This window comes from Onychomys torridus, chromosome 3 (genome assembly GCF_903995425.1).
Source record: "Onychomys torridus chromosome 3, mOncTor1.1, whole genome shotgun sequence".
Classification (NCBI taxonomy): Eukaryota; Metazoa; Chordata; class Mammalia; order Rodentia; family Cricetidae; genus Onychomys; species Onychomys torridus.
Window position 1 is genome coordinate 121,109,632 of NC_050445.1, and position 27,268 is coordinate 121,136,899.

A 27,268-nucleotide genomic window follows, 5' to 3' on the forward strand; every position below is an offset into this window, starting at 1 on the left:
GGGTATTTATAGAGATGCCAAGGGGTGGAGCAAAAGACTTCCTCCCCCAGCACAGCCAAGTGCAGACCATTTCAGACACCTGCACTCAGGCCTGTGGCCCTAATCATCCTCTATGTGGACCTGCAGGGTAAAGCCATGAGGAACCCAAAAACAGGCTCATACAGGTCCCCCTTTCTTTATATATATAAAATAAGTCATTAATAGCTTAACAGCAATCTCTATAGCTGTTATACCTCCCAGTATAGGAGTAGAGGATGATATAGATGGCATTTCTTTTTTGAATTAGGTCCAAGGTGATTACAGCAGTCTTTAGCTGCATCAAGCCCTTTCTAAACCAAAAACTTAATGCAATTGCAAACTTAAAGAATCCCTTAACTTCATCATTACCATTAACAGGTTAACATAAATATTGCTATACATAGTCACAATTCTCCCAATCTTACAACTCAACACAAACTCTTAACAGAACCATTTGAATTAGCATATATGGTGCTATATATAGTTAACAATTTTCTCAGTCTTACAACTTTAACTGTTAATAGAATCATTTGAATTTCTTGCTAACAGAACATAGGAGGAACTTCTGATGTATTCACATCAAACTTAAATATTTTCTTAACTCCACAAACCCAGGGTGCATTAATACCAATAGGTTAAACATAATTTCTGCAAACATAATTCATCCTTAATTCACTCATAACTCCTCCTTTTCTTTATAATTTTTTTTAAAAAAATCTCAAACCTGTTTAGAAAAAACCCAAACTTATACAATTCCTACAAAGCAATATTCTCAATCTAACCATTAACTTTGAAAACTTTTAGCAAAACATCCAAAAGCAGTTTCTTAATAAAACTTTTTACATTTTAAAAGTAGTCTCAATATACCCATGCATTTCTTACTTACAAAACATGACATTAATCTACTCAAACAATAAGAAAATATTTTTTTAAATTAAATAGACTAAGGAATATTAATTCTTCCTTTTCTTTATAACTTTTTAAGCAAAAGTCTCAAGTCTAGTTAGAAAACCCAAACTTTTCCATTTAATCAGTTCCATTTGTAACACAAAACCAGTTCCATGAAGTAATTCATGAATCACCAGTTAATAAAGCATATATGCATACACAAAATTGCATCTTTAGTCTGGGTAGAAACAATAAATTTCTTCATTTAAACAGTTCCATTTCAACACAAATTCCAGAAAACAGTTCCCAGGTTATTACTATAAGTAAATTTAAAATTATTCCATTGCAATGAAATCACTATTGTTCATTTCATTTAAGTCCCCAAAATTCAAATGATAAATTCTGGTACTTGACTTCCAAATATGAAGAAATCCATAACCAAAATCTTTTTGTAGTTTTATCTCATTATTTTAAGTTCAAAAAGTTAAAAAAAAAAAAAAAAAAAAAAACAGAAGTAAATTCTGGTATCGGGCTTTCATTTCCACATATGAAGAGACATTTTACAACTAAAACTTCTGTTTTTTTTTTTTTTTAAATCTGAGGATCGAACCCAGGGCCTTGGCGCTTGCTAGGCAAGCACTCTACCACTGAGCTAAATCCCCAACCCCAACCAAAACTTCTTGAAGTTAACAATTTTAGTTAAAACAAGCATCTCTGCAACTTTTGTTCTCACAGATCTTTTTAGTTAAAGTATTTATTCTAAACAGCACCGTTTTTTATATTAGCTCAGCTTATTCTGTGTTGCGTTGATTTTCCATGGATCTCAGCTGTGGATGCCTTGTGCTGGTTCTGGCGTCTGCCATTCTTTGCTTCTTATCGGCTTCTGGAGCTTTTGAAACCATTCAGACTGCCTGCTTTGCATTCTACTAGGACACTACCTTCTATGTCTCAGGTTCTTTCACCATATACATTAAGCATAGATTCACATTCAATATTTACACTTTTTCACAAACTCACATATAACATGTGCTTAAGCATAAACTCACACTCAACATTTACACATTTTTACAAACTCACATATAATGTATTAACATCTAGTTACTTATACTTTTTAAGGAAACTATAGAACTATTTAGCAAATATATTTTTTATTACTTCTTATATACTTCTTATATTCATTCCATCTTCTTATTTCTTATTTAAACTTACATTTACAACTAGCATCTTTACTTCTTACAAGCTTATTACTACATGTCTTAAGACTACCTTAGATACTTGTAAGATTATAGGGCTACCATTAGCATATGTTTAACTTAGCAAACACCTAAAGATTTCTGAACCCAGATCTAACAAGACAGAATAATTTCTACAAACTCACATATCTTATTTTCATCTTTTTCTACTTCTTACTCTTAATTATCACGATCTCTATTAGATTCTCTTAACTAGACAGGAAGTACATCATTTCTAAAGTTTAGAGTTTATAGTCAGCTTTGCTATACAACACTGGAATTTAGTGACTGTTGTCGTTATAGAGTTGAGATACTTATGGCTAAGGGACTGTAACATTCTCAGGACAAAGCCACACCCCAAAGTTGCATTCTCTCAGCCATTCAAGAACCAGCAGAGATGCACTGTCAGCGGTAAACAGTTTTTAACTAGAGGCTGTCCCTTCACCCAAATTCATAATAGCTCCCCTAAGTGCTTCAATTCAGACAAACATTTCTACTGCAGCAGTACTTCTGGTTTGTTCTACTGAAAAACTTCACTTCACCCTGAGGGTTAAATTACCATATTTAGCTGCTGTAAAGCTCTTTGCAAAATACTGCACAGCTATTAGGTGATATAAAGTATTTTTCTAGAGGAGCTAGTAAAGCCAAAAGTGGCACAGCTCCGAACTCTGTTTCCTCAGTGTTTGCATTTCCAGTGACAAAACCTCAGAAACACTAATCCAGCCACTTTCATTCTGGTTCCGTTATAGGAAGGTCATTGGAGCAGACCTTCCTTAGCTCCATGCTCCTTACCAAACGCTCGGTAACCACCAAGCTTCATTCTCTTCTTGTGAAAAAACACAAACACGTCCTCGACCCCATGTTAAAACAGGATCAGGACCCTTCCATAATCCCAAGCAGGGATCTTTCCCTTTCACTTGAGGGAAAGTCACTTGGATGACACTGTGCCAAAATCAGTGGCAGACTGCTCACGGACACCCATATTCAAAAAGTTCAGAACAAAAAGAGCATGATTTAATGCATTATGTGGCAATTGAGGGTAAATTTCTTCCTTTTCTAATTTTATTTTTTGAAGGTGTAGTTTAAGACTGCTATGAGCCCTTTCCACAATACCTTGTCCCTGAGGATTATAAGGAATACCTGTTTTATATATGATTTCCCATTGGGTACAAAATTGTTGAAATGCCTTACTATTATATCTAGAACCATTATCAGTTTTAACAATTTTTGGTATACCCATATACGAAAAACACTTCAAGCAGTGCATAATTACATGTTTTGTAGCTTCCCTAGGTTATGCACTAGCCATTAAAAATCCTGAATAAGTGTCAATTGTCACATGTACATATTTTAATTTGCCAAATTCTGCAATATGAGTAACATCCATTTGCCATAGATAATTAGGAAGAAGACGTTGAAGGTTTACCCTTAAGTGGAGACAGGAACATATTTTGGACATACCCCACATCATTTAACTATTTGACAAGCTGCTTCTTTGGTAAGATTGAATTGCTTTCTTAAGCTTTTGCTATTTTGATGATGAAGAACACGTGACTGTTGAGCCATTTCCACTTGGGATAATGCTACTATCTTTAACTTATCAGCCATTGCATTACCCTCAGCTAAAGGACCAGGAAGATGTGGAGCTCTAATAAGGCCCACAAAGCATGGCAGCTTTCTTTTGTGAATAGAGCCTTGAATTTGTTGAAACATTTTACTTCATTATCTTACTCTGAGAAAAAGCATTTTCAGGATTTAGTGCTGTGGATATCTCTCTGTACAAATAAAATACTGTTTGGCCAGTGGCTAGGCAGGAAGTATAGGCGGGACAAGAGAGAAGAGAATTCTGGAAAATAGAAGGTTGGAGAGAGACACCGCCAGCCGCCGCCATGAGAAGCAACATGTAAAGACACTGATAAGCCACAAGCCATGTGGCAAAGTATAGACTAACAGAAATGGGTTAATTTAAGATAAAAAAGGTAGATAACAAACAGCCTGCCACGGCCATACAGTTTATAAACAATATAAGTTTCTGTATGTTTACTTTGTTGGTTCTGAGCGTCTATGGGCCTGGCGGGTAAGAGAGATTTGTCCTGACTGGGCCAAACAGGAAAACTCTAACTACAATTTAGTATTTTCACTTCATTAGGTTTAACTCCTGACAATAGCAGCTGTGATATTTAGCATTGATTTCGTATAAGGAACTTTCAGGTGAAGCAACTCTTTTATAAGACAGCTAGATTTTTCTGGTTTGTTTCCCATCTATAAAGCAGTCATTTCTTTTTGAATGCCTGTTTCCTTGTCTCCTTATTAGATTTGCAAAGGAATTACTCATTGGAGGCATTTGTTCAAAAGGTAAAGAATTTTTTTTAAATTCCAACGTAAGTTTCTTCATAGCTAAGGCAGCATTCAGTGTATAAACTGCTTTCCCTTGTTTTAAGGATTTTAAAGTGGCTTGTTTGCTCTTATAGGTAGTTTTTGTCTGATCCCAGTTCTCAAGAGGTAAGATTAAGCTCTCTAGCATTGCTTTGAGAAGAAACTTCATTCTGAGCTGAGCTGAAAAGTTTTTGGACAGTATCGTCATCTTTAGCTGAAAACCTACATTTCCCAGAATGCATTTCTCTCATGTCAGTCCTTTGTTGCAAGCTAGCTTATGGACTCCATTTCCCAAAGTTATTTTTGGGTCTCTGAGTCAACTTCAGGTACTTTTACTGATCTTGCTTATGAAGTTTTTGCTTTTGCAACAAGAGATTTCAACCAAGAGTTTTAAGTTTTCAATTATGGGACATTGAGAGATTTCTATTCTCTTCTCAGCTTTAACCTGGCTTTAACGGGTGTCTCTTCTTCATTAGACACTGGCCCCGATCAGAACCACACGTGCCTCTGTTAGCTGGCATTGAGGCTGGCATTCCTGATAGCAACTTTCCTCAGGGCTTGTGTGTGCCTTAGCCAGTCAGTGGAAAAACAAACTTTTAGAACAGAGCTTTTCCATGGCTCCTTCAGAGACATTTTCCCCCACTGATTTTATTCTCATTTTGCTTGTCCCCCGCCCCTGAGCTTCAGGTATCTGTCTGAGGCTCTGTACCTCTGCTAGCTGTATTTGGAGGTAGGGTTTTGTTTTTTTTTCCTCCCCGGAATCTGCCTCAAATTCTAGCAGCTTTTTCAGGTCATGCATTTTCTGGGGAGGATTATGTCCCTTCTGTTTCTTCAGAGTCTTTCTCCCAGACAGTTCACGGTTTGGTTTCAATTTATCCCTTCTACCCCAGAAACATTTCCCAATGCCAATGACAGCTTTTTTGCTTCTGAATGTAGGGGCTTTAGTCAGTTTCTGTTTTTGGGGTCTGTGTGGTTTGCATACAGACTGAAAATCTAACAAGAGATGTCTTTGCCATTTCTATACTCCCATTAGGACAGGTGTTTTGCCTCATCAGGCCTTCACCTGGCCCAGTCCCCCATGGGTTGCATTTGTTTGTCTGGGTGCTCAAGGACAGAGCCTATGCCAGAGGCGGATCACTCCTCATCTCACTGGGAGTCAGTTGAAACAAAGCTTTTCTCTGACAGAAAAGAGAGCTTTACTCCTGGATAGTTCTGTGCTGCCCAGGCTGGGCTCTTTCTCCAGACAGCATTCTGACTCAGCAGCACAACTGCTTCAGACACAGTTCAGCTTTACTGCTTTCCCGGAAAGGTCCTTTCTCTGGTAGGAACGCTTTTCTCAGATTTCTTTCTGCAGCTGTGGACCTATCAACCCGGGACTTGTAGGAAAGCGGACAATTGTGTGCTTCCCACCAGCTTTAGCTTTGTTTGTTCATTAGCAATCTTCCCCTGGGTCCTGCACCTTCCTGCCTCAGCTGTGCACTTCAGGAAGTTTACAATTGCAGGAACCCTAGTATCCCTGAAATGCACTCCAACTCAGAGAAGCTGGCCAGTCACTTTTGATCAGAAGGGACCATGCTAACAGTTTGTATCACTTCAGGGGATCTTTGCATTAGGGCAATTAGGAGCACCTTTTGTTCTAAAATGCTCACTCAGAAACCAAACCCTTGATGCCTCAGCTCAGCTGTAACTGAAAAGCTTGTTTTTGTTTTTGTTTTTTTGGTTTTTTTTTCCAGGTTTTCGGTTTTCTGCCCTTTTGGGCTCTCTGTAGCTCTTCACCCACACCCTCCCAAGCATTTCCCTCAGGGGACTTTGACCCACTGTCTTTTAGTAGCTTGAAGAGACAGAGCTTAGCAGAAGTTTTTAGGGACTTGTCCCTGCCTCCTGCATTGCAGCGATGATTTTTAAAGCTTGAAAGAGAACTTAGGTTTTGCTGTCTTAAGAGGTTTGTTGTTTTCCCTTAGAACTAATCACAGGTGGTCCCCATACTAATATCTTCAGGTGATTCTAATTTTTGTCCTTTTGAGAAGTTAAAGGCTTTAGTTTTTAAGGTTTTGGTTTTATTTTTTTGTTTTGTTTTTCGAGATAGGGTTTCTCTGTGTAGCTCTGTACCTTTCCTGGATCTTGCTTGGTAGCCCAGGCTGGCCTCGAACTCACAAAGATCCGCCTGCCTCTGCCTCCCGAGTGCTGGGATTAAAGGCATGCGCCACCACCGCCTGGCTAGTTTTTAAGTTTTTTAAGAGAAAGAATAAGGCTTTTTAGAGAGATTTTCCCCAAAACCTTAAGAAAAGCTTTTTAGTTTAAGAGAAAGACTCCCCCACCCCCCAGAGAAAAACTTTTCCCAAAGCTTCCCAACTTTGAACTTCTTGGCTTTTTACTCAAACATTTTTGCCTCAGGGAGAACTCACTTTCTCCTGCCGCTTGGACTTAGCATTTCAGCTGTCCCCATGTCAAAAGCTCCCACAGGAAACTTTTTCTTCCCCATAAGCTCAAAGAAGAGCTTTTTTACTACCTGTAAAGCTCAAAGATTTTTTTCCCCCAGTTTGCGTTCATAGCCCCCAAAGTTAGAAGACTGAAGAGTTTCTGTCTAGTTGCCTTACTTATTTTTTCTATAATCTTACACTTCTAAGTTTTTCCTACACTATATTACTATGCTATACCTTATACTTATTTTTTCACAGAGAGAAATTAAGAACAGGATAGAAGACAGAAAATTTTGACAGAAGAGAATTTTGCGCTGCAGCATCGGACATCCTTCCAGTCTGTTTTCCTTTTCTCTCGAGGATAAAACCCCTGCTCCTCAATATATATAACACTGGCATGCCACTTTGCACTGGCAGGGCTGACTCATACTTTTGCCAAAAACTCTGTAATAAAACTATCTTTTTCCTTTTTCTTTAGTCCCTAATACGTTGTCTTTCATCCCCTTTTTTGTCTTTAGTCCCTTTTTTCCCCTTTTCCCCTTTTTTGTCTTTAGTCCCTGTTCATGGCACCAATCTGTGGGGCATTTACCCACCGACCCCACAGCTCCCCAGAGTTTTCTTGAGTGTGAACAGCAGGAAATATTAGATAGAAGGATTTATAGTGCAAAGATAAACAGACAGAAAATAAAGGATAGCCTCCAGAGGGCGTGAAACCTATTCCAAAGGGCCCTGACTGTCTCTGCCCCAGGGTATTTATAGAGACGCCAAGGGGGTGGAGCAAAAGACCTCCTTCCCCAGCACAGCCGAGTGCAGACCATCTCAGACACCTGCACTCAGGCCTGTGGCCCTAATCATATTCTAAGTGGACCTGCTGGGTAAAGCCACGAGGAACCTGAAAACGGGCTCCCACCCTTGGGAGCATCTGTTGCTGTCATCTCCACCAGTCCTCTCGACGGCTCCCAGAATTCTTCCCATTTGGAGGAACACTGGTATCTTTCACCAACTGAAAAGTTTTATCCCCCAACAGCAGTTGAGTATCCACTCTACGCTTGGCTGAAGTGATGCTGGAATTACAAATGTCCAGTGTGGAGCAGACACTTAAACAGGACTTTCGTTTGTGTAGTTATTTTTAGTTTTACCTATATAAATCCCCGTTGCTTGCTGTCTTTCTGGTGTAAGTCCAGTGGGTAATTTCTCTTAAGTGTGTGGAAGGGCGTGGTGGTGGCTAGATGGCTTTCTCTCAGTGAAACAACTCATCGCAGTGCTTGGATAGCAGAGAACCAAGAGGAAAGCTGGGGAGAGGGAAGCTAGAAATGCAGGCCATGGTATCTGGTCTTGTTACAGGGTGTTCAGATCTTACTGTAAACAGGTTCCAGGTCCAGTATCCATGGCTAAGCTTTACATATTCGCATCATTGTCAATATTTTGCTAAAAAAGAAACAGAGTTGAAGAGGAGCCGAGAGTAGAAGGGTGTGAGTGGACTGGATAGTAGGCAACGGTGCTCTCCATGAGTGAGAAGCAATGAGAGTGGAGCAAATACATAGGGGATGAAATACCTTTTGAAGAGCTCTCTCTGCTTCCGAGGTGAGACATGCATGATAGACAGCAGCGAGTTTCCTTCAAAGCTCTGGAGTAAGCAAATGAGTAGAAGATAGTAGTTTGATTGACAGGAGGAAGATTGAAAGAGCCCTAAGTAGGGTTAGAAATCAATATGTGGTATTTACAGGCATGGCTTTGAGATGCATAAAACATCCACATTGAAGTATCAGATAGAAGGGAAATAGCAGGCTGCAGACTGCAACAGAGACTGTTAGTGAGGAGCTGGGATCAGAGTACTGATGATATGGACATTCCTATGAGAAATCTAATAATACAGCTCAGGTCTTTCCCCAAAATGCCTTCTTTTTAATTACCCGCTAATTCAGACTTCTACTGTAAAATTTAGCAAAAAGAAATAAAGCCCACTCAAAAGTACATTGCTAAATTTTCAGCATATGGCGTTTTCCTCCTCCTTTTGACAAAGTCACTGCAGCTCTATGATTGTTACCATATGCACCCCATTATTTGGTTTCATCTTTTCCCCATGGTCTTGATCAAAATCAGGCCTCACATGGTCTAGGCAAGGGCTCAGTCAACATTTTACCTTATGGTTTGTACTTGTAAGAAACAACCTACTTGCCACAGTTAAGTTAAAAAAAAAAACTTCTGGAAGTAAGAGTGAAGTAGAATGGATACATGAAGTAATAATCAATGTTGGCTTTCCTTTTGTATAAATGTAATTAAACAGAAGCAAGTAGATCCTAGGTGACTGATTTCAGGTTTTCCATTTGCTGAGAGCAAATCCTATGATGTCTAAAACCCACTTAACTTGGTGGTTTCCTGGGGTTTGCATTTCTTCAGTGATATTTGTGTATTAAATGTCTCTTAGCTGGCAGACAACTGTGCTGATGATTAAAGATTCAGCATTATCAAGGTAGACAGGGCCCACTGTGAGAGAAACTATGTGGGAGCAATGCATGCTTACAAAGTCATTATAGTAATGTCAGATGAGTACTGATGATAGGGATAAGGGTGCAAGGTCTTGTGGACGAAGACACCTTGGTGGATTGTTAGTAACTTGGTTTTTAAAAGGTATATATTGGACATCAGACACTGACTTAGACATTTCATGAAGAAAGAGCAGTTTTTGAGTCACAAATTGCACAATGGAAAGAGTGTGTCCATGTGCCTGAGGCTGCAAGTGTCCCTGCAAACACTTGTACACAAGCCTTATGTATGTTCCACTTTTTCACAGGAGCTGAAGGACCCTCACTGTAGGGATGAAATGGCCGCTGCCCGTGGAGCCCTGAAGAAGAATGCCACCATGCTATACACAGCCTCCCAAGCCTTCCTCCGTCACCCAGATGTTGCTGCTACCAGAGCCAACCGAGATTATGTATTCAAACAAGTCCAAGAGGCCATAGCTGGAATTTCAAGTGCTGCTCAGGCCACCTCACCCACCGATGAAGCCAAAGGCCATACAGGCATTGGCGAACTGGCTGCAGCCCTGAATGAGTTTGATGTAAGCACCTGGCGGATACCTACAGAGTGTACACTTACCCCCACCACACACACACGTCTAGTACTATATATACAGTATACATATATGTGCATGAAAGGATACCATAATTTATATAATTTAAGGGATACCATAAGTTACAGGCACATAATAGTATATTGATTTTCTTCTCAGAAATTTTTGACAGGAAGATAAACTGTATGGTGTGTGTTGCTGTTATTAGAAATCTAAAATATTGGGAGAACCTCACATATTAACTTTTATAGAGTATAACAACCATGTTTAAGAGACCTGATCGCTGCCAGGTAGAAGAAATACCTCACCTCCAAGTTGTTTGGGTAATCAATTTCATTATAAAGGGGACAAATGTTATCAGCTGCTGGTGTTAGATTGCATCTATACTCTGTCTCAGTGGAAAATTGCCCTCAATAGCTTCAGTTTAAGTCAGTGACAAGCAAAACCCTAAACCCTACATGGGTATCTAGTCTTTATTTGCATGCCTCCTCTTGGGAGTGCCAGATGCAAATCCCATGGAAGACCTACCTCCTGTATCTGCTCTTGCTGATGGAATATCCTAGAAGGGGACACAGGAGACTTCTTATGTCTGAGCCATGGCCTTGTGTGTAAGTGCATGAGAGGGTGTAGTTATCAGCAGCCAAGGATGAAAGCACACCTCCAAGGACAGACATGAATGGGCTCATCTGTGAAGTCATTTATTCCATAGCATGTGATCCTGTATATGCTGAAAAAGACATGGAGATTCAGAAATTCTCAGGGTCTGCTTTCATGAGTATTTTGTTACACAGTGGAGATGGGAATGGTAGAAAAAGGGATAGAACAGAATTCACAGGAGAAAAAAAAACTCTGTTACTTAGAAGCTGCTGAGAAAGATGGTGGCTTTCTCTTAGGGGAGTGGACATGAGCTTTTGGCAGGAAATGATTAGCTAGTGGCCAGAAGGGAGGATCCTGGGGAAGCAATGTGTGCTCAAAGTGTGAAATGGAGAATATTATTGAGGAATAATTGTAACACTGTGTATTCTGGATGTTCTGAGATCTTTTTTCTCTCTTAATTCTCCAGTCTCTGTGAGTGTGCAGATGGACACATTCTTATACATATACTCATATTCATAAGTACATCTATGTACTCACACCACATAGTGACTTTATAAGATTTTTAAAAAGGGTTTATTTTTAATTATGTTTATGTTTGTGTATCTCTGTGTGAGTCTGTGCATGTGAGTGTAAGAGCCTACAGAAGCCAGAGGATCCCTATCCCCTGAAGCTGGAGTTACAGGCACTTGTGTGTCACCCAACATGAGTGCTGGGAACCAAACTTAGCTACTCTACAAGTGCAGTATGTGCTTTTAACTCCTGAGCAATCTCTCCAGTCTATTATCAGGCTTTGTGTAAGAAGTAAATCTGAATTTAGTAATGCACTGGATGAATGTATACAGAAATGGGGACTCAGCACTATCTAATTCAGCAGAGAGCTCTCAAGTTTTCAAAATGAATTAAGTTTAACATAATGTCTGTAAAACTTTCATGAAGATCAGTAAAGCTGTTCACTTTATTGTGTTTCTTATTTTAATTTCCTTGCATGTGCTAAAATACACCAAATATAGATGTGCAGTGCCAAAAAAAGAATAGTTTTTCCTCTGTTGACGGTCAGACTTCACTCCATGGTGAGTAATTCTGTGATACAGGACAGGAAGACTATTGACTCCTTCAGTACTGTCCAGGCAAGAGAAAAAAAAATGCTGATAGATTTTTAATCGCTCTTTAAAGTGATGATAATTTTTTTTTTTATTTTCTGGAGTAAGAAAAATGAATAAAACAATATATTAAGAAGGAAAAGAATAGGTCTTACATTCAAACATTAAAACATGGTATATTGCTACTTTAACTTAAATGCATGCTGAAACAAAAAATGTCTCACTTTTGAAACAGTAAAATGTCACAAATAATTTAAATATTAAAAAAAATTTAAATAAGGGCAATAATAAAATTTAGTTAAGAAGGGATTTGTTGCTTAGCCAAATTTGATCGCATCCTTTTTGTTACATAATAATTTCTCTTGTGATTGAACAGTAAGGAGGGAAAAGTAGTGGGAAGAGAACAAGGAACTCACTCACAACAGACCTGTCAGCTGCTGCCATCTTCTGTCCAGCAGTGGCATGGCTCTTGTCCCCTTCTTTCCCTCTGGTTCCAGACTGTTTTCAGCTTTAGCTTTCACCAACAAGCATACCTCTTGAAGCATCACTGTGATATTGCAAAAGGCTTCAGATTCATGAAACCAAATTTGAGGCCGTCTAGGAAGACTCAAATAGTGAAGTATGTCCGCACCTTGAACCTTTCACACCTTTCATTTACCACAGTGCTGTCTTCTTATATTGGGTGCAAAAGGCCTCAGGGAAATAAACATGAGTACAGCAGACTGATTCATCTGTTGATTTAATTTCATTAGTTCAATGAGTTATTGATTAATTCATTTCGTTGATCATAATGTTAACTAAGGACATTATGTATTAATGAAACAACTTTGAATTATGTAAATGACTCATACCCACCAGTACTTTATTATTAGTGGGTGTTTGTTTGTAAGCAATGAAAATTATGTAACAATGACCCAATGTTTTACATTTTATTTTCAAAGGTTAACAAAAATTAATGTGTGTAGCTGTCTGAGCTGCAATCCAGAACATCAGCTTCCATTTGTGTGTCTGCCTAACAGCTGCTCCCTGGTAAATGAAAGTTGTTTTCAGAACTTTCTGGCCGGTACTGGTGTTACTACTAAATTTTTAAAGGAATACACTATAACTAATTACTTGTAGATTTTCAATAATTTCTTTTATCAATAAACCTAGATCCCTTAATATTTGAAATTCTTTCATTAAAAACAATAGACTGCTTCTTTTTTTGGAACAGTTATAAATGGGACGAGAGTTGGGTTGGTCTTTCTTATTCTCCAGGTATTCCATACTTGAAATCTATTGAGAATTTATAGATACTTTCTCTAAAAACCCCATGCTGTTTGCAGAATGTGTTAGTCAGCCTCCTATAGCTCTTGCAACATACTTGAAATAATCTCCACAAGAAAAGGAAAGCCTGGGGTAAGCAAAATGTCTCAGTAGATAGGAGTACTTGCTTTTTTTTCTTTCAGAGGAACAAAGTCAGTAGTTCACAGCACCCAAGTCAGGTGGCTCACCAGTACCTGTAACTCCAGCTCTAGGGGACCTGATTGATGCTCTTCCAGACTTATAGATAAAGATAGAGACATTAAAAGAAAACTAATAATTTTATAAAAGGGAAGACTGATTGCTTTGGCCTCCACGTTCAGAAGTTTTAGTGCCAGGCTAATTGGATTCTTGTTGGAGCCTGTGATGAGGCAATAAAGAATGGCAGGAGCACATGATTTAACAAGATGTTCACCTCAGCATGATAAAAGGAGAGAGGAGAGACCAAGGACCCAATATCCCTTGAAGGACATACCCATCAGCTCCCATCAGCACCCCAAGTGGGGCTCTAAACTTAGACACATGGTCTTTAGAGGACACTTATCCACATCATACCACAGATACTTAAACCATGGCATTTCACTCAGTGAAAAACTCTTAATGCCCTGTTACTGACTTTCCTGTTGATATACCATGTTGATAAATGACCTAATGGCTGCCGAATGCAGTGACAGTTTAAATAGCCAAACCTCTGCATGCTGAAGTGAGACGAGCTGTGTGAATACAAGACAGAGTTTCCCAGTCCATATTTCTCTTGTCTTAAAATTGAATTTGAGAGGCAATCTGAATTAGTAGTTATGAATGTCAGTTTTAGCTTTTGTGGGAGACTGGATAGAGATGTGCCTTAAAGTCTTATAGTTAGGTCTGGGGATCCATTTCAGTCAGCCAACTGCTTACTGTGCCAGCATGAGAAGCTGAAATTCATGTAAAGAGACTAGACCAACAATGTACACCTGGAACCTCAGCACTTTTGATGGGAATTGTGGGTAGACACAGGACACAGGAAGAGTCTTAAAGCCTAGTGACCAACCAGTTCAGCTGATTCTGGGAGCTCCATGTTAGGTGAAGACCCTAACTCAAAAATTCAAAAACAAAAAAATGAAAAGGTAGAGAATGACTGAAGAAGATACCAGATGTTGTCCTCTGGCCTGCACATATGCACACACACACACACACATGCACGCGCACGCAAGCGCATGCTCATCTGTTCATCTGTGAACACACACACACACACACACACACACACACACACACACACACTTTATAGTTACTCAGAATCAGGGGAATCTGATACTTTTTACCTCCATCTGTTTAAACCATAGAATTGGTTATTAAAGAGGTTGGAATTAGGGACATACATATATATATATATATATATATATATATATATATACATATATATATGTATATATGTATATATATATATGTATGTATGGAGAGAGAGAGAGAAAGAAAGAAAAAAGAAAGAAAGAAAGAAATCAATGCAGCGATTAACAGACAAAAATAATCAAGGGTCCAAAACCAGTATTGTTATGAACTGGAGGAAGTTAATTCTGTCCTGTGACAATGTCCACTGAGGAATTCTGTGCAGATTATTTTTAACAAGTAATGACTTCTCATGTGTAAGTCAAATTATAAGATCAGCTTTGATTGATGGGAAACTTTTGAGAGTGGAGATAACCTTAGAAGGTAATGCAGGATTTTTTATTAAGTTGACCATGCTCCTGCCCATTACAGGGGAATGGTTCAATTTCCAGGTCAGCCAGAACTAGAGTGAGATCTCACTTAAAAAAGGAAAAAAGAGTAGAAGAGAACTCCAGATGTTTTCATGTAATTCTTTTGTGTAAATAAGTGAAAAGAATATACTTTGGAAAACTTTATCCTTTAACACCTTATCTATAGAAGCTATCACTGTGAACATGGACATTGATGCTATTCATGAATCATATTTTCATTAATTCATAAGTTTAAGTATGGATTTAAATTCATATTTAAAATAAACTATTTCTCTCTTTAATTTTTTTTCTACATTTGCCTTTAACTCATTATGTGACATAGGTTGACCATAACCTCACAGCCCTCCTGCTTCAGCCTCCCTAGTGCTAGGATTCATCACCATCCCACCTCAAATGAAACTGTCACATAACCAAATTACTTAAAGTAAAAGGGGCCAGAGATGTTGCCCAGCAGTTAAGAGTGATTGCTGTTCTTGCAGAAGACCTGAATTCCATTCTCAGCCCCCATGTCACATGACTTGCCACTGCTGTAACTCCAGCTCCAGAAGATCTAACACCTCCACAGACATCTACACTCACATCTGTAAACACACGTAAACTAAAAAATGAAATCAGACCCTTGTATATTTAAATACGTAAATTTTAAATGAAATCATGAGTGGTTCATTGACCTCCCCTATGCTTAGCTTTTTCCATGATTTTGTTTTCCTTTTGTCTGATGGATAATCTCTCACTCTGACATGTTTCTTTCCTTTGTCCCTTGTTCCATGCTGTGTGTTCCATGCCTACACAAAAATGAACCTGGATTGTTTGGGGCTGCATAGTATCATCTGCCATTTCTTTTCTTTCACTTTCAAAGCTTGTTCAGTAAGTTCTGGGCCCTTCTCCTCTCCCCTGACAGCCCAAAGTCTTAGTATGTCACCTCTATTCTGGCCCCTCCCAGACTGTGACACTGTTCCAAATTGCTTCCAACATCATCTTCACTCATGAAATCTATGTGCATGCTTTTCAAAAGTTTTAATGCTTCCACTTTGGGAGAAGGGACACTGTGGTATTGACCACGAAGCATCTTGCCTTGTTTTTACTACTGCTGTGCCTTGTAAGATGCTGTCTGCAGTGGGGAATTGAGACAATGTATTCTCAATCACATAAAACTGAACTGTTACCTAAACATCCTAAATCCTTATAAGTTGTCATTGGTTTTTCATACCCATTTTTATCTCTTTAGATTTTCTTTCTCATTTTTATTTTTGTGGTTTTTTTTCAGTAATTTTTTTATCCTTGATTAAACTGTAATTAATGTTTCTGCTTTGTTGTTCAATAGATATGAGTGCTGGGGATTAAGTATCAGCAATAGAGACAGACCAGGAAGAAAAAAGCAGCTATGCCTGAAAAGAACCAGGGAACCAGTTCCCAGTGCTGCTACTTTTTCTTAGGTGGGTGGGTGTCTGAGCAGAGAGCATTATTGTGCTGTAGTAGTCACTGACCAAAAGCTATCCCCACTCTGGGCTTCTCTCAGTGCTCATTATAGTTACCTAGCACCATCCTAAAAAAAACATGGTTCAGTACAGGGTTTCCATTGCAGAAGCTCATTTAAGGAATGTGCCCTTGCAGAACACAGAGAAGAGATTTCTTGATGTCTATGACTATTCTAAACTCCAGACTAGATTTTGGAGACCTGGAGTTAGAAGGCAGTTTCAGTAGAGAATGGAAATTATCTTTAGTTAAGTTAGGTCAGGGGTTCGGATACGTGACCTCAATGATTTCTGTTGAAAGAGTCTGAAGAAGTTAATATCTTTTTGATTAATGAAATAATCCTCTTTTCCATTGCTCCAAAGACCAAGTGGATGTAATATGGGCACTCTGGTCCCCGTGGGAGCTGTGAACCAAATCTCTGGACAGATCAGGGATTCTCAGAAACTCTAGATTTTGGTTCTCTACAACCACAAGGAAAGATGAATGATTGTCATGGACATAAGAACTTTTACAATAAGCTCCTTTCCAGTCCCTTCTTGGTTATATCCCTTCATTTGTCATAGCAACCAAGTTGTTTCTTTACTAGGAGGCTACCACACTACATATCTCCTTTGACACCATTTGGGGACAACATCTGGGAAACCCCACATTAAGTGGTGAAGATCCTTAATTAGTTTCATTCTAATTAAGCTACATAAGAATGAAGAGAGAGGAGAACAGAAGGTCCTATTTAAGTACTATAAATGTATTCATGAGGGAAATGCAAGCTGTAACTATTTGAAAGCAATTAGCAAAGTAGAGGACAAATGCATAAAAATGAAAGCCAGTACACAAACCTAGGACCATGCCCTACATTAAGACAGTTTACTATTCCTGGTACATGCCTTTGAGAATTACTGAGCTAGCCAGAGCTTTGGCTCATGGCTCCTTGAGGGACTGGAGCATCCACAGGAACATCTCTCTAGTCTGTAAAACAATGGAATAGGGGGCTTATTGCACTACTCAAAAAGCCTTAGCATCTTTAGGATCCTTCATCAGAGATCATTGAGGTAATAGATGTGAGCCTCTGACCTAACTTTACCTAGACAGCAGGGTGAAGAATTTTCTCTCTGAGTAGTGCCAATATTCAACACATGCATTGTTACCCTTACTACACCTGCTTTTCTTTAGTAGGTCTATCAATAGCTTTTAATCACACTCTCTGATATCTGTCCATCCAAATGAATGGGTATCATAAGAACTCTGGAACCCTGGGGCAAGTGCAGGCCTTGGATTCAGGAGCCTGGCGACTTACTCCAAGCTCTAGATAACTGTGTAATCACAGGTACTGAGGTGCCATATGTTGTGCTTCAGTCTGAGTGTAAAGTTTAGCTGTAAGATAGCTTAGATCTTTCACAGCAAGTGAACAGGGTAGAAATGAGATATAACATCAAATATGTACAGTTCATAAAAGAGAAAATGCTTACTTATTAGCGATAGTTACTACAGAGCATTGAGGCATTGTATGCATTTGGGTGAATAATGTGCTATTAAATTGTGTATGTGCATGTGTGTGTGTGTGTGTGTGTGTGTGTGTGTGTGTGTGTGTGTGCACATGCAGTGTGGCGAAGGAAGGGTGGAACAGTGGATGGATTCCTTAAGGAAATGATCATGAGCTATAAACAAAGGTTAAGAATAAACTTTGAAAAGAAAATATTTTGTTCTTATTTGTGTGTGTGTCTGTATGCATGCACATGCATGTATGTGTTGCATTTAGGAGCACACAGAAGGCAGAAGAGTGGATTGAATTCCCTGGAGCAGGATTTAGAGGTGTTTGTGAGTAGCCTAATATAGGTGCAGGGATCTGAACTGGGGTGCTCTGCAAGGCCAAATACCCTTAACCTTGGACTGTTATCAAATGGCTAAGCATGTATGCAGATCTGATTTAAAAATTGATAACAAATTCCACATCTGTGATTTTCTAATTCAGGCTAAGCTGTTGCTCTGAGCTTCTTCAATGTGCTGGTATGCTCATTCAAGTTATCTTTAAAAGAAATTGTTTCCATATTTGTTTGAGATAGAGCCTCACTCTACAGCCCTAGGTGGGACTCCTGTTCTTTTGGACCTTCTGTGTGCTGGGGTTACAGGTATGTGCCATCATACCTGATTCTTACATAACATCAAAAAATGGAACCAAACAAATGAATAAAAACAATAAGAAAACCCAGTATGAGTAACTTACTGCAGGATTCAGCAATTCTCAGCCACTTGCCTTCTCTAGATCTACCTGTTCCTCCTTACTACATCCCATGTAGTTAGTGTTCTAGCATTCTTTATCGTACACTGACATCTGGTGGCCAAACACTACAGTGGTACCTTGTATCCTTATCCATATAGACCATGATTTAAGTACATACTAGGGTCCAAACTCCAGAGATGCAAGTATCTATACTACCTCATGGTGGACTGGCCTCAGAAAGTGTTTGATCTGCTTTGTACATTACTATTATGAAATATAAGTACTTAGTACTTTCTGTAAGTGTCTAGAGGCATGGAATAATAGTTTAGATTGGTGTAGCTCTGAATGGAGAGCCTCTCAGGGAAGCCTGGATGGAGCAGAGGGTGGCTGTGGGACACAGATGACTAAGTTTTATTAGAGAATCCTCTTCCCTGCCTTTTCTCCCCTAGACCTTTCACCAGGAACAATCACCCCAAATCCAAAAGCTATGCTGTGGGATGCAGGATGCAGACTCCTCTCACCTTGCTTCTGAATGACTTTTCTTTTCTGAGGATATATCCACCTCAGTATAAGTTATGACAGAAGTGTTTACTTTCCTATGCAGCAGAGAGGGTGGAGATAAACACACACACACACACACACACACACACACACACACACACACACACAATTTGTACATGCATGTTTGAGTATGTGAAATGTTCATGCATGCCTGTCTTAGTGTACATTCATACATGTGGAGATCGGAGGATAGCTTCCAGTGTTTATTCTCAGCCACCTTCTCATTTTTTTTGTTTGGGACAAAGTCTTTCATTAGCCAGGAGCTTTACCAAGTAGTTCGTGCCACTTGAGCCCTGAACTCCAGGGACCTACCTATTTACCATATTACCATCTTGGGATTACAGGCATGTGTTTTCTTTTTGTCATGTGAATTCCTGACAGTCCAAGCTTGTGTTCTCACACTTGAGAGGCAAGTGTTTTACCAACTGAGCCATCTCCAAAGCTCAGTAGTTGTTTACTCTACTGTCAATATCTTTTTCTCCAAGAAAATATTCCAGAGTAATTTAATTTCATCTTGGACATTTCAGTCCTGAAAAGGGATTATGTGAATTAATGAGTTAATAGGAGAATGAGACTTGAAATAATATTTTAATAATTACTACTTAAATCCTTGCCTTCCAGGCTTTACATAAAATTATTATACTTCCAACCTTCTGTCCTTTTACCAGAAAAAAAGTGTAAGAATCTATGTTTCATGAGTAATTAATTTTCTCTTTTGAGAAAATTGGCAGGTTTTATTTTTGGCACTAGTACACCTTTATTTCAAATAATTCATGCTAAATGAAACCCCAAATACAAACGTAGTTGATGAATGTATTAAAGATTGTCCACATGGGACAAACAATAGAATTTTGATTCTCACTGATTTATTAGTTGCATTTCAGTACTGGGAACCACATGAGAGCTTTTACCTAATGAAGTGAATGTGGGAAAGCATGTGGTCTATTTAAATAGCTCAATCATTCACACTTGGGCTTCTCATGTGATCTCTTACATTATTAGTGCTGATCTTTTAATTTCTTTTAAACTTACTTTTACTTACATGTATGTGTGTGCCTGCTTGTATGTGCATCCTGAGCACACAGAAGTCAGTAAGGGGCATAAGATCCCCTGGAATTACAGGCAATTGTGAGGTACCCACAATGAGTGCTGATGTTCAAACTCCTGACATCTGGTGGCCCATCTCTCCATTTCCAACAGTGTTAAGCTTCGATGAGCATTCCAGTGATCAACCTTTGTATGCTCTTCCTATGGGATAGGTGTACTATCCTAGTAATATTTTGTAGCTGTGTTAAGTAGTTATTTACATCTTTTAAAATTTAATTTAGCTCAGTGGCACAGCACACATATACACACACAGCATCCTTTCATCCTACTTGTTTCTAAAACTTAGTATTTCGATTTCCTTTCAATCAAATTCATTTAGATGCTTCTTACACTTGTTTTTCAGTAATGAATTAGGGAAACTTTATTACTGATTATCAATTCCCTTCATTTCTCCAAAATTTCTGATTTCCTAAATTTTTTGTTAATTCATCAGTCATTGACCTAAAGCTGTAGAAAAACACTTCCCCCTGCCCAGGTCCACACATAAATAGTAGGTTCACCCCCTTACTGGGAACATAACTCTCTAATGTAGGCCACTGTGACTACCCTGGTCATACTAGCAAGCGCTAGAGAGCAGAGCACAGTACAGAACAAACAGAAATGTTTGTTTTTTAGTCCTGCTCTGCGTCTTCCCATTCATGATCTTGTTTCTCCATCTACTATGCAATTTCAGTAGTATGGTGAGAGAATGGCACAGAGAGATACCACCTCATAATGTGTATAACTCTCTGAAGATACTCAAAACAAGCAAGTCATGATGCCATGTAGGTAAAATAAAATATCTTTTGTACACATGAAGCTTCAGGGAGGCTCTTAGCAAGACTGGAAAAATACTCAGTCAGTAGAGTGCCTGCCTGCTATGCATGAAGCCCTGGGGTTCAGTCCTCAGTACTGCCTAAAACTAGGCTTGACAGTAGATGCCTGCAACCCAGTCACTGAGAAATAGAGACAGGAAGATCAAAGGTTTGAGGTCATCCTTCCCTACATAGGGGGTTCGAGGCTAGCCTAGCGGCAGGGCCTGTCTCCAAAAATGTAAAAGCATAAACAACTCACAAAGGTCCTGATTATTTTGCCTAGAGCTGTCTAGTGCTGTCCACAGAATGAGTTCCAGAGATGACCTTCGTGTCCCATGTATGGAACTTTCCCCATCTTAGTAGATCAGGAAAATTATTATTTGCATCAGTTTTTAAAAATGTCTTGAGATCACCTACAAGTTTAATCACACTTCTCCAGACAGTGAAGACTATAGTGGTGGTTATCTTGACAAAATTTTCTGTTCTTTCTTTGTCTTCCCCTCAGCATCAGCTTTGAAAGGTTTTTTTTTGTTGTTGTTGTTTTTTTTTGTTTTGTTTTGTTTTTGTTTTTTTTTTTTTTTTGTCTGTATCAACTTATGACACACATAACACCTTGAAGGAGGCATTGGGAGGAAGAAGAGCAGGTCAGCCTTGCTGGTTTGTTTTCTTTTTTGTTTTTAAATTTTGTTTTGTTTTGGTTTTTAAATTAAGAATCCTTTCATGAGAATTACAATGTTGCATGACAATTATCAAGGCCACATGTGAACAATTTTGTGCCTCTAGTCTCTAAGACCTTCCACAGTGACCAAGCTCCCAGAAGTTTCATCCCACCTTTTAACTGTCCCATCCTCGGACCAAATTTTAATCACAGTGGATTATTGAGAGACAGAGTTAAACAGCCTTCTTGTCACTGTGTGTAAGTTTATAATTCCAGCACCCAGGAGGCTGAATTAGGAGGAACCATTAGCTTGAGACAAAGTCAATTTACATAATAAAACCCTGCCTCAAAAACAGAAATAAAACCTTTTTTTTTTTTTTTTTTTCAGTTAGACCCAAACTAACTTTCACATCCTTTGTCCCAACATAAACTTGGGGGTAGGGCATAAATAATTCATAAGGTGAGTGTCATATTTCTATATCAAAATAGAAATTGTACTTGCTTACATTTGATGACTTACTCCAAGTGATGCTTATACATGGGACATGAGGGTCCATATTGATTCACAATTGTTGGCTTGAACCACAGTGTGATTCTTAAAATACTTCCCCTCAGTGGAAAAGCTGACCAGATGGGCATGGAGATGTGGAATCATCTTTATTTGAAATCAGGATCAGGTTTGTCACCGTCAGGTAACATGCTTACGAACCACATCACTGTGAAGTTTTTTTTTTTTTTCTTTTTTATTACTAGTTAATTTGAATGTGTGACATGAGGATTTCCAAGCCTTTATAGTTCCTGTTTCTGCAGTATTATATTTGAGACAGTATTGAGACTGAGAAATATCACTGAGCAGGAAGACATTTTCCAAAGATATTTTTTAAAACAAAGATCATCACAGACTTGAAGAAAGTTGACATTTGTAGTGATCTGCAGGAGTGGAGATTTATTTACAAGGAAGGGTAATGTCCTTGATCTGCCATCAGCACCCAGGGTGTGACAGCTTGTGACAGGTGGACGCATGCTGCTATCACTTCTGATTCTTTTCTGACTACAGACCAGAATTGTTGCAATCTGGGGCAGCACAATAACCTGAAAGTGATGTAAGGCAAAGACTGATCTTTATTATGTTATTGCATCATCTGTGAGATGATTCCACAGTAATTAGATAAGGAAACAACTCTTAATCAAGATGCTAACCTGCGTGTTTGTGTGTACACACACGTGTGCATAATGTGTGTATATATGTAGATGAACATGTTTCATACTGTTTTTCATTGACTTTTGTTTTCCCCCTTTTTTGCATTTTTACTAATGATCATTTTTCTAATTTCATTTCTGCTGCTATGTACTAGACACTTCTATATCAGTTTATAGTCAAGACAGTCCCCCACAGATACACTGACAGGCCAACCAGATGTCGATAAATGTCCAGGCGATTCAAGGCTGTGCCAATTTGATGGTTAAAAATCAATCAGCACAGTCCTTAAGTTAAAATCAGGATGAACAGAGCTATTTACTGGAACTTTTCTGGCAGGAGGGCCTGCTCCCTTCACAGATTGTTGTGCATGAGTGTGTGTGTGTGTGTGTGTGTGTGTGTGTGTGTGTGTGTGTATTATGTATGTGCACATGTGTGTGTAAATCATTGGGCTCAATATCTGGTTTTAATTGTTAAAAGCTATATATCTTACAAATGAAGTTTTCTCTTATATGGAAATTCCTAACATTTGTTATTAAAGCACCTCATTAGTCTGTCATCATCAGCCTATGCTGTGATTATGGCAGCCTTAGAGAGAAGACTTATTTCCAAGATATGACTGGAAAATTATGGTAGTGATAATTCCATTGCAGTCTCCCTATTGGTCAGTTTTCACACACGGCACAGAAGAAACTAATGTATGTTCTACAAGGCCGATTGAGCTATGTCACTGTGTCTTAGGACACCCTGTCAGGTGACTTATCATTCATCTTTCCGTCTTCTTGCAGCCCATTCTCTCATGCTGCCAGTAAAGTTGTCTTTCTCTAAAGCAGACACAGTTGCCTCTCTTCTGCTCTGCTTGTTTCAGGAGCTGAAATGTCTACACATAATCCCGACTACAGTAGGTTCACTTCTCAGTCTGTTGAACAAAGGGCACTTGACTCTCCAGAGGGATCTCAATTTCCTAAATTCCCTTCTCACACCTGCATGACATTGGCCCCAATCCCTTGTTTATTATTTCATTTTCTTATAAGTGTCACAGGGCTAATGTGGCCTCTAGGCTTATTGTGATAATTAATAATTAACAAAAATACTTGCTGATGTGGTTGAAAAAACAAAACTACACACATGCTAGCCATAGTACTTTTTGAAAGTGGATGTCAGGCTGGAAAGATGGCTCAGTCAGTAAAGGCACTTGCCATCAACTCTGAAGACTCGAGTTTGATCCTGGTATTCACATGGAGAAAAGAAAGAACTGACTTCCATACATCATCCTCTGACCTGTAAACGCACACTGCAGCATGACTGCCACACCCCCATACACTTTGAACCACTTGCAACTCTAGCTCTAGGGGATCTGACACACTCTTCTAGCCTCAACAGGCACTGAACTCACGCCTACAAACCCACTCACTGACACATGCATATACACATAATTAAAACTAGATGTAAATCTTTGAACATATCAGTTGTTCATACTTTCATGAGAATAACTGTTGTATATTTATATCTTAGTGTCTTAGAATTCTACTGCTGTGAAGAGACACCAAGACATGAACATGACAACTCTTATAAAGAAAACATTTAATTGAGGGTGGCTCATTTATGGTTTCAGAAGTTTAATCCAATTATGATCATGAAGGGGGACATGGCACCATGAAGGCCAATGTAGTGCAGGAGCTGAGAGGGATATGTCTCACTTTGCCTCAGGCAGACTCTTTGGACAAGGACAAAAGGCAGCCATTCTCTTCATCAAAATATCACAAGAAAGATTTCTAGGCAACATACTGAAATTCTCAGAAACCTCTTGGGCCAGCTCCAAACATTTCAAATCGTTATCGGAACCCTTGTCTTCTCTGCTTCTACAAACGCTCCATTAAGCAGTGCTTGAAGCATTCCATTGTTTCCCAAACCCCAAATAACAAAGTCCAAATTCCTCCAAACAAAACCATGGTCAGGTCTATCACAGAACTACCCCACCATTGATACTAACTTCTGTCTTAATTTGGGTTTTTATGGCTGTGAAGAGACATCATGATCTCATAAACTCTTATAAAAATATTTCGTTGAGGGGGGCTGCTTAGAGTTCAGAGGTTCAGTCCATTGTGGTGGGGAGAATAGAAAAATGCAGACAGGCATGGTGCTGCAGAAATAGCTGAGTGTCCTACATCCTGCAGGCAATAGGAAGTTGAGATACACATTGGGCAGTATCCTGAGTATATGAAACCTCAAAGCCCACCACCCCCATAGTGACACACTTCCTCCAACAAGGCCGTACCCACTCCAACAAAGCCACATCTCCTAATAGTGCCACTTCCTCTGAGATAATGGGATTATGGGGACCACTTACATTCAAACTAACACACTTAGTAACTACTTTTAAACCCTATATAAGAAATAAATAAAAACCAGTATCTATATGCAGGCATTAGCTGGGGCCTAAGTACTGGAATTCCTTGTATCTTATCTGTCTTTTTGCTCCATTTAATTAAGCATTGCACAACCTGTAATAAATTATAGTGAGGAAAGGCTACTTTTATCAACAATTAACTATGGCTTGGCTAGAGTAGAATACTCCAGAAATAAAGATCTATGACATGACCAGATAAATGCTGCTAACTTGAACTCAATACAGTTCAGCCCTGTCCAGCTGTAAGGCAGGCCTTACATGAGCTGCCCCAGCAGAATGGGGGTAAGGGCATGACAAAAGAGGGTGGAAGGGGAACGGAAGTTGGACAGAGAAAGAAGGAACCCTTTTTTTATGTGTTTCATATGAATTTTTTTCAGTAGCACTTGCAATAATAGAAATTAATAATTATTATTTATATTATTAAATTCTACTCATGACTTTACTTAATTTTTTCAATATATTAAACAGAAAAGTATTCAATATAGTTAAATATTATTTAATTTTACATACGAATAAGTTAAAACTTAATAAAGATTTATCATGTTTAAATAATTTTTCAAAAATTTTATAATTTTAAGCATATTGACACCCATATTGCAATTGTACTTAGTGGGAAATGTTAAGTTTTTTTTTTCATTTTTCTTTATTAAGAAATTTTCGGGTTGGGGATTTAGCTCAGTGGTAGAGCGCTTGCCTAGCAAGCACAAGGCCCTGGGTTCAATCCTCAGCTCCAAAAAAAAAAAAAAAGAAAGAAAGAAATTTTCTACTCACTCCACATACTATCCACAGACCGACCCCCTCCTCCCACCACCCAGCCCTCGTGGACTGGTAGCTGTGGAGCCCCCAAGAAGGAACTCTTGATGCCACAGGAAAAGGATAAGAGGGACCCAGAAGAAAGCAGAAGCATTTGCCCATGCTATCATGTGCTATACACATAGGAGAATAACATTGGTTCAGTCCAGCAATCTAGTGGGTTTGCACATTCTTAGATGGCATATTTATTAAAAATAGAAAAGCTTCTCTCTTCCAATCAGCTCTTGAACCATGAGTTTTCCAAAAAGAGTTTTCATGAATAGCAAAATAAAGGGGGGAGGGGCCAGCAGAAGCCTGAGGGTTTTTTTTTTTTTTTTTCTGAGTTTTAGTCCATATTCTTTGAAATGCATCCCATTTAAACATGCATTTTGTATTTTGTATTTTTGTATTCTGATGCCTCATTGTACCTGATATATAATAGGCTCTCTATAAACATTTGGGACCAGATGAGGCAAGATGAGCCAGTCATTTATTTGAATCAGAAGACTTTCTTACTTCAGGGAAACGCATTCAGGGGGAATAAGAAATAATTGAGAGGATAAAAATTATTGGCAAAGTGAGAAAAGCAACTTATGAATGTTTGATGTTGTTATGTGAAAATAATTGTACCTTTTTTCCCTGGATTTTGTAAAACTTCAATATTGCAGGCTCATTTGCCTTAGGGTTCGATTGCTTCCTTCCTGGGTCACTCGACATTGTGACATCTCTCCCTTTAGTCATTTCTTTGCCCAAGGCTACACCCTCCTTTACTTTCATAAACATCCTTCTTTTCCTTGTTTTTCTCCTACCTAGTAGACCACTGTGTTTTTATTTAATGTGTTCTGCTTTCCTGTCATTTGAACACTGGTTTCTCCGGAATTCTTTCCTTTATATCATGTGACTCTCACTCAAGGGCTCCCATTGTGAGCAACTCATAGAATACACCTAGTTCTCTAGTTCCAACCTCTTTCCAGAATTCCAAATATGTACTCACCTCTGTGTGCAAAATCTGAAATTGCATGCTTTCTAAATTTTTCTAACTACAATGAATGTCTTTACTAGGTCCAACATACCTTTTCTTCATACACACACACACACACACACACACACACACACACACACACACACAGAGAGAGAGAGAGAGAGAGAGAGAGAGAGAGAGAGAGAGGACAAGAGAGAGATAATTGAAATATCTTTGAGGATGTATCAAGTTGATCTAAAAAGCTGAGTCTCACCAGCTACCTTCTCTAGCCAGTTTTCTCTGTATATTCAACCCCTCACTCAATCCTCCCAGCTCATCCCAACTTCTTCA

The 27,268-nt window shown here is 38.8% G+C and overlaps 1 protein-coding gene across 2 annotated transcripts in view; it reads left to right on the forward strand.

Moving 5' to 3' along the window:
* The window catches only part of Ctnna2 (catenin alpha 2), a 1,122,097-nt gene that overhangs the window by 329,222 nt on the left and 765,607 nt on the right, over positions 1-27,268 (forward strand). For both annotated transcript variants that reach the window (XM_036182154.1, XM_036182155.1), the window contains exon 6: positions 9,729-9,995. In XM_036182154.1, coding sequence (XP_036038047.1) covers positions 9,729-9,995 — 267 coding nt within the window. The remainder of the gene's footprint in view (positions 1-9,728; positions 9,996-27,268) is intronic.